General features: G+C 38.5%; 1 protein-coding gene across 2 annotated transcripts in view; it reads left to right on the top strand.

Moving 5' to 3' along the window:
• The window catches only part of PLA2G4A (phospholipase A2 group IVA), a 160,124-nt gene that overhangs the window by 70,027 nt on the left and 78,021 nt on the right, over positions 1–12,076 (top strand). For both annotated transcript variants that reach the window (XM_030873016.2, XM_060285693.1), the window contains 2 exons: positions 2,155–2,303; positions 3,012–3,125. In XM_030873016.2, the coding sequence (XP_030728876.1) occupies positions 2,155–2,303; positions 3,012–3,125 (263 nt within the window). The remainder of the gene's footprint in view (positions 1–2,154; positions 2,304–3,011; positions 3,126–12,076) is intronic.

Here is a 12,076-nt window from a genome sequence, read left to right as displayed (position 1 = left end):
CACACATATGGTCATCTTATCTTTGATAAAGGAGGCAAGAATATACAGTGGAGAAAAGACAGCCTCTTCAATAAGTGGTGCTGGGAAAACTGGACAGGTACATGTAAAAGAATGAAATTAGAACACTCCCTAACACCATATACAAAAATAAACTCAAAATGGATTAAAGACCTAAATGTAAGGCCAGACACTATCAAACTCTTAGAGGAAAACATAGGCAGAACACTCTATGACATAAATCACAGCAAGATCGTTTTTGATCCACCTCCTAGAGAAATGGAAATAAAAACAAAAATAAACAAATGGAACCTAATGAAACTTAAAAGCTTTTGCACAGCAAAGGAAACCATAAACAAGATGAAAAGACAGCCCTCAGATTGGGAGAAAATATTTGCAAATGAAGCAACTGACAAAGGATTAATCTCCAAAATTTACAAGCAGCTTATGCAACTCAATATCAAAAAAACAAACAACCCAATCCAAAAATGGGCAGAAGACCTAAATAGACATTTCTCCAAAGAAGACATACAGATTGCCAACAAACACATGAAAGAATGCTCAACATCATTAATCATTAGAGAAATGCAAATCAAAACTACAATGAGATATCATCTCACACTGGTCGGAATGGCCATCATCAAAAAATCTAGAAACAATAAATGCTGGAGAGGGTGTGGAGAAAAGGGAACCCTCTTGCACTGTTGGTGGGAATGTAAACTGATACAGCCACTATGGAGAACAGTATGGAGGTTCCTGAAAAAACTAAAAATAGAACTAACATATGACCCTGCAATCCCACTACTGGGCATATACACTAAGGAAACCATAATTCAAAGAGTCATGTACCAAAATGTTCATTGCAGCTCTATTTACAATAGCCAGGACATGGAAGCAACTTAAGTGTCCATCAACAGATGAATGGATAAAGAAGATGTGGCACATATATACAATGGAATATTACTCAGCCATAAAAAGAAATGAAATTGAGTTATTTGTAGTGAGGTGGATGGACCTAGAGTCTGTCATACAGAGTGAAGTAAGTCAGAAAGAGAAAAAGAAATACTGTATGCTAACACATATATATGGAATCTAAGAAAAAAAAAAAAAGGTCATGAAGAACCTAGGGGCAAGATGGGAATGAAGACACAGACCTACTAGAGAATGGACTTGAGGATATGGGGAGGGAGATGGGTAAGCTGGGACAAAGTGAGAGAGTGGCATGGACATATATACACTACCAAACGTAAAATAGATAGCTAGTGGGAAGCAGCCGCATAGCATAGGCAGATCAGCTCGGTGCTTTGTGACCACCTAGAGGGGTGGGATAGAGAGGGTGGGAGGGAGGGAGACGCAAGAGGGAAGAGATATGGGAACATATGTATATGTATAACTGATTCACTTTGTTATAAAACAAACTAACACACCATTGTAAAGCAGTTATACTCCAATAAAGATGTTTAAAATAAATAAATAATAAATAAAATGGCACCCATATCATGCCCTCAGGGGGTCTTTATGTGTAACAGAAAAAGCTGTCACTTCCTTGAGATGCCCACTTCAATCTTATTGAATACCACCATAATAAATAGAGAAATATATTTTGGCTACTAATGTAAATGCCTCCCTTTAGAGTTCTTCAGTGCACAACCTGTACAACCATATAAGGCAGCCTTATAACTACAAGCAATACGTATGCCACACCAACTTTCATTATTTTGTTTGGCAAATAACATAGTAGGTTAATTTTTTTTCTAATATAAACAATCATGATGATCCTGAACTCATGATCTTGTTGCCATCGTAGTCCTGGGGTGAAGGTTACGCTGTGGTTAGCTGAGTGAGATTGTTATCATTGTCTAGCAGTTGGACTGAGTTGTTGATTGCAGTGACCGTGCCCTCTAGGTGGACAGAGGAATTTTGTATAAAGTACCAAATAAATGATTCCCTCTCACAGGACTGTTGGGAAGTGCAGGGACATAATATGTAAACAGTATATAACCTATGACGTTCTTCTATTATATATCATTTTGTCTCAGACATTTTGAATATGTTATTGCAGATTCATTGAAAATAATCTGATAACACATATTAATTAAAACAAATTAGGAATAATCACATTTTTGCCCCCTTCTCATTTGTGTTTACTGTCTATAGTTGACACTCCAGACCCCTATGTGGAACTTTTCATCTCCTCAACCCCTGACAGCAGGAAGAGAACGAAACACTTCAATAATGACATAAACCCTGTGTGGAATGAGACCTTTGAATTTATTTTGGATCCTAATCAGGACAATGTTTTGGAGGTAAGTGAGTCATTTGGGGACAGTGAGGTGGCCACCATCATGTTGAGGTTGATGCTTGAGTTTGTCCCCTCACTGCCTTCATTCTTCTCAGTTTGATGTAGTTGGAGTCCAGCTGTGCAGTATATGGTAGATGAGCTTCTAGCTACTGCACATCAAGCTATGTGAGTGTCCAGTGGGAAATACAGGAGTTAGGTGGGGCTGGGAAGAATCTGTTATCCTCCTCATGTGCTTTGGAGAAAATATTCGTTCTGTTAGAAAGAGGAGGATCCAAGTACAATAGAATAAAAATATTGTTAATTGATTAGGACTTTAAAATAAATTAACTTTATTAGCTTAAAGTTCAAATAATTAGCTTTAAAATAAGTTCACATAGATCTTTTCCAAAATAGTTGCATAGATTTTCTACATTAATTTCTTTCTCATATTCCAAAAATAGCATTTCCCCAGAGAGGGGATAAAGTTTCATTTTTCAAAGTATGATAGTGTCAATCAGGAAAGTGAAAAATTAATTATTATGTTAGAAGCAAATGTGGCATTCAGAAACAAAAGACAAAGTATTGTTACCAGTTGAATATTGAGGATTTCAAATGACTGTTAAATATCACTTGAGAATTTTCATTTTTTAAGTGTGATGGAGATTATAGATATAATTTCCAAAGATTCCAGAAAAATTTGATACCTCTGCTCTCTACCTTTTACTCTCTATAGATCACGTTGATGGATGCCAATTACGTCATGGATGAAACGCTCGGGACAGCAATATTTCCCATATCTTCTATGAAAGTGGGAGAGAAGAAAGAGGTTCCTTTTATTTTCAACCAAGTAAGCAGCACAACGAATTATTTTTCAACCTTATGTCAGATAAAATCTATTTAACCTGGAAAGTTGGAGTTTAATGTTTGGAAATCCTTCCTTCGCAGTCTTCCTTCCTTCCTTCCTTCCTTCCTTCCTTCCTTCCTTCCTTCCTTCCTTCCTCCCTCCCTCCCTCCCTCCCTCCCTCCCTCCCTTCCTTCCTTCCTTCCTTCCTTCCGTTTGCTGCATTTCTGAAATTTCAATAATTTATTTAAGATTAATAAAACCCTAGAGAAATTATTTATACAGAGCAAACATTGGATTCTGAATTTTATGGGAAACTAGTGTAGTAGTTTATAGCGAGAAATGTAAGCAACTGGTAGACCAGGATTCAGAAAGCTGGTTAATGTATTAATTTCTTCTTTTGGGGAACAGCTTGGTGTTTTTGTTCCTTGGGATGATTTTCAAATCTTCCCCTCACCCACATCTCCTTATCCCTTAACTCCTACCTCCTTTCCTAACTGTTAGCATCCCATATGACCTCTTCCTGAACCCTCATGATAATTACGTGTTGTTCATTGGGACCGAATCATTTAAACTGTGCAAACTCAAATCCTGGTCAGGAAACTGGAATACTGGTTATGCATGCCTAATTACAGACCTAATACATAGTTTATATTTATTCCATGAGTATATACCTATTTAGAAACTGACTTAAGCCCAAAGGACCCTGACCAGTTCATGTAATCAGAGTGACCCAGTTGCCTTGAGGACACTCCAGTCACATACTCCCTGCTGATACCTTTAGCTGCTCCAGGAAGCATGTCTTCTATATGTTTTCTACCCAGTGCTAAGAGATACACTGCCCACATTTCTGTTTACCTCTTTTAAAGTTATTTCATTCATTCATTCTTTCAAACGTTTATTGGAGTCTACCAAGCATTGTGTTGTGTTCAAGGCACATAAAGAAGAATATGGTACAGGAAGCTCTTCCCTCGATTATCTTCATCTGGGGTGGAGGAGAGGTAGGGATTGGAAAAGGAAGTGAACGTAGGGAGATCCGTTTGATGAAAAGAAACCACTACACAGTAAGATAAGTATCAATGAGGTGTGTTCAGAGTGCAGGGGGAAGACAGAATAAAGAAAGATTATGTTGTGAGAGGAGGCCAGAGATGGCTCCATGTCAGTAGATGATTTTGAGCAGGTCCAACAGTGAACATAGTGGTTAATACCTTGTCATTTGAAGCTAGGTTGTTTGGTGTTTAAATCCCAGCTCTGTTTCTTACCATTTGTTTCATCCTGGGGAAATCACTTAGTTCCTCTGAATCTCAATTTGCTCATCTGTAAAGTGGAGATTATATCTCATAGGAGGATCATTATGATTACATGAGTTAGTTATATTTATATATAATATATCCATATAATTATAGATTATAATGTAGATTACATTTAAATACATTTAGATATCATTATTTAATTATGATTTGTATAATTTTATATAAACTATGATTATATATTACTTAGTTTATTAAGTATATAACATTACATATAAAATATTTAACAATAATTGATTCTAGTAATATATATAATACTCACATAGATGTATCTGTACATGCATATAATGCTTATTGCCTGGTACATATTAAGCAGTATATAAATGTTTGTGAAGAACAGAATTTCAGTAGGCAGAGAAGCAGTTATGAGCATTCTAGTTTCTAGGAGAAACTGCAAAGGCATGGAGTTTTGAAAGAATAAAACAAGCTGGGGCATGACAAGTTACATGGCTTGGCAAGTAGGTGTTGGTGAGCAGTGGGATAGAGAGTTAGAAGTGGCTAAATGTTATAACATCGGCAGACCTTACCTATGGCATGTTGCTAGGATTGGTTCTCAATAAACCCTTGTTGAGGGCTTCATAAGCACAATTGGCCTTTCTGAAATATAATGGTTTTTTCCTGCCCTTCAGTCTATGACACAAAGACTGATTTTAAGAGAAGATACTGTAGGAAAACATGCATTTCCTCTCCTACTGTCATTTCCTATGCTTAGGTGTGTAACCCTGGGGCTCTAAAAAAGACTTTCTACATCCCTGAATTTAAAGTAGCTTACATATTTTCTTTAGTGTGCTTGAGAAAACAGTTGGCCAACAGCTTTCTTTCATTAAACTGTTTTCAAGAGTCCTTTGTAGTTTTCATCTGAATGACAATTCTTTGAGTTGGTGACCTGTGATGGTAGTGGGAGAAAAGTAAATGCATAAGGGCTGGTTGGGGAGAACCCCCATTTGTCCCCCAGACCATGTGGCGTGTCCTAAGCAAGCCATCCAGCCCCTCCTCATCCCTGAATCCCCGTCTTTCAGAGGAGGACTGTCTTCTGTCTACAGTGTTCACGGAGGTTATAAGAGAAAACAAGTTGCGAGGGAATCGTGGGAGAGGAGATTTATAAACAGTTCTTGGAGATGGTTAAGGCAATCTGATATAATAAAAAGACCATTTGAGTTTGGCAAAGGAAGAACTTATGCTTCAAGCCAAGACATTATTAACAAAAACTCCTTCAAAATTTTGTCATCCAAAAGTTCATACTGAGTCAACATAGAGGGATTTCTGTGGCCAGGAGCCAGCTGGAGAAAGAACAGGAGACTCCAAGTGGAGATTGCCAGATTCCCAGGGTCCTGCTCTACCCACTCAGGGTAGAAACTGGGAACCGGGAGACCTGGGCTCTCACTTTGTCTGTTACTAACCTCCCTCTAGAGTGTTTGAGTTGTCATTCTTTCTCTCTGAGTCTTGTTTGCTTCATCTCTAAAAGAAGGTTTCCATTACCTTTTGGGGGGGAGGTGTACTGGGAGGCATGTGGAATCTTAGATCCCAGACCAGGGACAGTGGAAGTGCACAGTCTTAACCACTGGACCACTAAGGTAGTCCCTCCATTAACTTATTTCTAAATACTTTTTAATTTATAAAATTCTGTGCTCTAGAAAGAATATCTTATTTTTCACTTGACTATTTTTACCCAGAAGTTTTCAATGCTTCCCATTTTACAGATATGGAAAAACATGATAGTGTATTAAAAAATCTATATTATGCAGTTTTATAGTACTGACCTATCCATAGATTATTTTTTAATATGAGAATTTGAGCCTTTATTGTGTACCTAAAACTTCGATTAGTATTAAGAAAGCTATTAAAAGTTTCATTTTCAAGGAACTAATAGTCTGTTTGGAAAGGAGTAGGCATTCACGAATAAGCTGATGAGTAATATAATAAGCAGTCTCATGAGGCATCTATTCATTGATTTACTTACTTAGGAGTTATTTATTAAACACTGAGTGTGTTCCAGGCAGTATTCTAGGTGATGGGCAAACAGCAGAGGACATGGTGGACGATGATTCCCAGGGAGCTTGCATGCTGATGGGGAAAGTAAATAGGCAACAGGAAGCAAAAGGATAATCCACACAGTATCGGCTAGTGATAAATACTATGAAAAAAATAAAATAGAGGGATGTGATAGAGAACAGTTGGTGGGCAAGTGAGTTTATATAGTCAAAAAAGGCCGTTCTAAGGTATTATATTTTGCTTCAAATTTTATTATCAAAATTTTCAAGCATATACAAAGTTGAAATATTTCTACATTGGATACCCATGTAACTGCTACCTAGATTCTACAATTAACATTTTATTCTACTTGCTTTTCACATATCTTTCTATCTGTCCGTCCATCAAACCATTTTGATACATTATTTATTTATTTGTTTGTTTGTTTGTCTTTGTGGCCATGCCATTTGGTGTGTGGGATCTTAGTGCCTCAACCAGGGATGGAACCTGGGCCCTCTGCAGTGAAACTGTGGAGTCCTAACCACTGGACCGCCAGGGAATTCCCCATCTTGATACATTGAAACACAAACTGCAGACAATAGTATGCTTCATCCCTAAAGACTTCAGCATATCATCAACTAGAGTTCATTATTTACAAATTTATAATTGTAAGTGCTAAATAAATTGTGTAGACAATGTATACAATGAGAGTTATAAGAAGGAATTATTCATCCATTCATTCATTTCACAAATAACTATTGAGCACTTACTGTGTGTCAGACAGTCTTTAGGCACTACCTGTTCAGAAATAAATAAAACACACAGGAATCCCTACCCTCCTGGAACTTATATTCTACTTAGTAAGATAAATAAGTAAAGGATGCCTGTGTTGGATAGTGATAGAGATAAGTGCTAAATAAACCAAGGAAGGAGGAGAGGAGAGTATGCGTATGTTTGTGAAGAGGGTTGCAAATGCAGTTCCAAAACTGTGGCTGAGAAAAGCATCTCTGATGATACCTGAGGGGAGAAGCCACTCTGAGTAGGAAGGTCCTGAAGCAGAAGTTTGCCTGGCTTGTTGAGTAACAGCAAGGAGGAGAACATGGCTGGAACACAGAGAGTAGTAGGGAGAGTAGTAAGAGATGAGGGTGGGGCATGGGGTTACCGTGGACCATTGTGGGTTACAGTGGTTATCAATGGTATGGGCTTGTTCCTAAAGGAAGGATGTGGTTGGATCACTAAAGGGGTGGAAGGCCATTCTGGTGGAGAGAACAGCCTGAGCCCTTGCTCACAGTTCTGGGACTAGAAAAGACAAGCATGCTCAGGAAATGGTGTCTAGACAAGTGCCAGGGGACCAGAGCATTTGTACGTGAAGGAAGAACAGGTACATGGGGATCAAACTTTAGCAGAGCCCAGATTCAGGAAGTTGGATTTAGATATTATCTTATTGACAGCAGTGAGTCATGGAAGATTTCTGACCAGGTAATGGGGAATTTAGAGCAAACAGCATTTGGCTTTTTCCTCAGAAGTATTACTAAACCGAAAGTTGGTAGGTAAAGATAAAGAATGTTTGATATTAAAAATAAGAAGGCTGATGCAGCTTTAGCAGACTACCTCTGTCGAAAGTGGCCGGTATGAGGAATACGGGGTGACTTGAACCAAGTGTAGCATTAGCTTTAATGCGTCAGTAAGAGTGGAATGGAATGATTGCTTAGTGGCAGTGAGGATCGACTAAAGTTGGAAAGCAGGAATTTTTTCAGCTTTTCCTGAGACTATGATTTATCATTCAGCTCAATTTCAGAATGCTCTCTCTCTCTTTTTTAAATTTTTATTTATTTTTTTAAGGAGAAAGCCAATTTGGGTCCACAGTTTTGTTTCCCAGCTAACATTTATAAAATCCAGGTTAGGTTGTGCTTGTTGGAATCATAAGTTTAGAGAATGTCAGAGTTGTCATTTGAGAGAAACTGGTGGGACGTGCAGCTTGTGACCCCAGGCTCCGAGTCAGACAGCCACCGTCTGGGTTGGAATCATGATTCGACTACTTATTCACTGTGTGATGTCAGACAAGTTATTTTTTTTCTCTTCACCTTGCATGCCCCTTTGTGAAACAGAGCTGTATATATATCATACCTACCTCTAAAGGTTGTGGTTATGGTTATGGTTAAATGTGTTAATACATGGAGAGTTTTAGAACAGTGCCTGGCCCAGTGAACAGTAAATAAATATTAGATATTCTCATTTAATTATACTGGCCAGATTGAACTGTTTGTCAAGTGCTTCATGAAACTGACTTAACTGACTATTACACTTACTTATTTGTTTGAACTTACTGATTGAAATGAACTTATTTATATACGGGTAGAGCCTATAAATTTAGTAATCATCGTTTCAACACAGTTCAAAATCAAGAATGCTCTAGTCACCCATTACTGAATATATTAAGTGTGGCTTTGGGTTGCAATATCCCATTTTAAAGCAGAAAGAGTTTCTTCCAAATTTAGTGTGTTTTGTGTAAACAAAGTAGCCCACTTCAAGAAAATCGTGAACATGCTAAGATTTGGAAGTAAGACAGGGAAAAATTACACTTCTTTATTCTCTAGATGAATCTTTATCTTGGCCAATATTCTGAGAAGGTAGCCTCTGATTTTCCACTGTGTCGTGTTTTAAGTTGACATATTTATTTAGAAGTTAGTGTTATTGTTTAAAAATAGCCATGTCTCACGGTTTCTGTGGTATCTAATTTTGGCTGAATGCTTTCTTTGATTTTTGCTCATTCCTGATTGCAACTTGAAAACGAATGAGAGAGTTCTATAGAAGAGATTGTGACAAAACTTTTAAAAACTGGCAGTTTTGATGGTGAGTCAGTATCAGGATGATTTCACTGGAAAACCATGTATTGATGTGTGAAGACAAAGACTACAATTTAGCAAAGTGAATGAGACCAAGCAGATTTTGGAGGGAAAACAAGAGAAATATATCATTTTGTGAGAAATTTGGGAGATCTTTGGCTAAGATGTGAATGCCATTACATTGATGCAGGGCAGAGTTCAGACGAAGGTCAAACAATTCCTGGCTTTATGAGAGAATGCATTTTTATTTTGGAACACTAGCAATGGAAACTTAAGTGAGTCTGTTTTCATAATTCTACAGTTTATAACTTTTAAATTACAGGGCATTTTAGAGTGCTCTTGTATCCTTGGGGTCCTCTTCTGGACCTAAGCTCCATCAGGGACTAGAACACTTTCAGCCTATTTACTGTTGTTACCCAGCCTGACACACATCAGACACTTCCTTTTTTCTTTTTTTTTTTTTTTGCGGTACGCGGGCCCCTCCCCGCTGTGGCCTCTCCCGTTGTGGAGCACAGGCTCTGGACGCGCAGGCTCAGCGGCCATGGCTCACGGGCCCAGCCGCTCCGCGGCATGTGGGATCTTCCCGGACCGGGGCACGAGCCCGTGTCCCCTGCATCGGCAGGCGGACTCCCAACCACTGCGCCACCAGGGAAGCCCAGACACTTTCATTTCTGAATGCACTTATGGGAAATATAGAAAATCTGAGAAGTGCTCAGACGGGCATAATGAAAGTAAATGAAGTTTAAAAAAGAGAAAAACAAGAATGTGAGAGATTTCCATTTGGAGAAAAAAAGGTAGTGTTTTGGCTCGGTACTAGTGCTCTAGGAAATCTGGTTTATTGTATAATAGCTGATGATTACACAACTCTTTCTGAATTTCCAGTGTCCACATAAAGAAAAGGGACCTTAAATTAAGAGCAAAGAGATTGTTGTCAAATAAAAGGAAGAAAACTCTGTGTGATAGAGTGAAACATGGCTACAGGGAAAATAGTGTGCTTTTTAATCTTTCAAATCTTTTAAGACTGTCTGGGTTATCTGGGGAGACACAATTATCCTGAATTCTTGGGTGATGGATTATATGATTCCTGGTAATAAATGCTAAATTAATTAAGAAATTAGATATATTAACTAGACTTACTGTGGTGATCATTTTGCATTATACACAAATATTGAATCATTATGTTACATACCTGAAACTAATATGTTATATGGCAATTATCTCTCAGTCAAAAAAATGTTAGTTTTTAGTGTTATCAAAAAGTCACATGTGTTTAAAAAGATGATTTTAGCAGTGTATCATTCAATTTTAAACATGCAAAATTTATTTACATGTGACCTTGTTTGTATTGGTGGGATTGTAACTTCTACTCTGCACTTGAATTGCCTATTTGTTAGATCCACATATGATTACTTCTTCATAGGATGAAGTTACAGTTTATGGAAACATGATTTTTTGCAAAAGTTGCCCTTTTTTTGGATATAATTTTATTTGCTATCTTGCATAGGTCAGGTAAATACAGGTAAAGCAAAAAATATTACGTAATTCTCTTGAAAGATATAAATGATTATTGAATCAACATGGTAATAAGTTGCTCTTTGCTTCTACCAAGGGGGGGAAAAAAGAGTTAATTGGGGCTTCCCTGGTGGCGCAGTGGTTGAGAGTCCGCCTGCTGATGCAGGGGACACAGGTTCGTGCCCCGGTCCGGGAAGATCCCACATGCCACGGAGCGGCTGGGCCCGTGAGCCATGACTGCTGGCCCTGTGCGTCCGGAGCCTGTGCTCTGCAACGGGAGAGTCCACAACAGTGAGAGGCCCACGTACCGCAAAAAAAAAAAAAAAAAAAGAGTAAATTGACTCAGTAGGGATCAGAATTCAAAATAAAGGTTTATTGAAAGTGAAGTTTGTAAATACTAGAGTATTTTAGTAAGAGAAGGCATGGCATATTAGATGAGCTCTTTACTAATAGGATAGATTTTCAAGTTAAAAATTATTTGACTGTGTGCATCTTTTGGAAATAATTTTAACACTTAAACACTTTATTTATTCATTTATTTATTTCGTGGTGCGTGGACCTCTCACTGTTGTGGCCTCTCCCGTTGCGGAGCACAGGCTCCGGACGCACAGGCTCAGCGGCCATGGCTCACGGGCCCAGCCGCTCCACGGCATGTGGGATCTTCCGGGACCGGGGCATGAACCCCTGTCCCCTGCATTGGCAGGCGGACTCTCAACCACTGCACCACCAGGGAAGCCCGGAAATAATAATTTTAAATGACTTCCTTAATGCCAGGCACTATGCTTGTTGCATTAGCTTTATTATTTCAAAATGACCCTGGGAAGTTTGCAAGAGAATTCGTGGGTTAGATACTTTTAAAATTATTTTTAAGTCTGAAATGACTTTTTAAAAAATAGTTTCTCTCCTATAGTTCCCCTCCCCTGCCCCAACTGAACATCTCCCATTGTAAGCATCTAAAATTGCTTTCCACTGTGGAATTCAAAAAAGAGATTGTTGTTTCCCCCCAAGAACATACAATGAGTACAGCCTGCTTCTCACATTAATAATTCCTAGAAGAGGTGGAGCTCTCTTCATTGTCCTTGTTCCTGGCTAAGTATTATGGGGTGGGGGAGACCCAGGGGAATTTGGTCGCCTTTCCTTCTAATTGCCTTGATAATACAAGCCACCTGGAAGAGTGTGATGCAGAGGTGCTTCATGGAGTGTGTGGGAAGGAGTTTACAATAATTGTTTAATGCCTCACAGGAAGCACATATTTTTGTGGCACTTTTATATGAATGACATGTTCCAGGTGAAAGACGCAGAGAGATTGTGAGTGTCC

This window comes from Globicephala melas, chromosome 1 (assembly GCF_963455315.2).
Source record: "Globicephala melas chromosome 1, mGloMel1.2, whole genome shotgun sequence".
NCBI classification, from domain to species: Eukaryota; Metazoa; Chordata; class Mammalia; order Artiodactyla; family Delphinidae; genus Globicephala; species Globicephala melas.
This window is presented reverse-complemented; position numbering and strand designations above follow the sequence as displayed.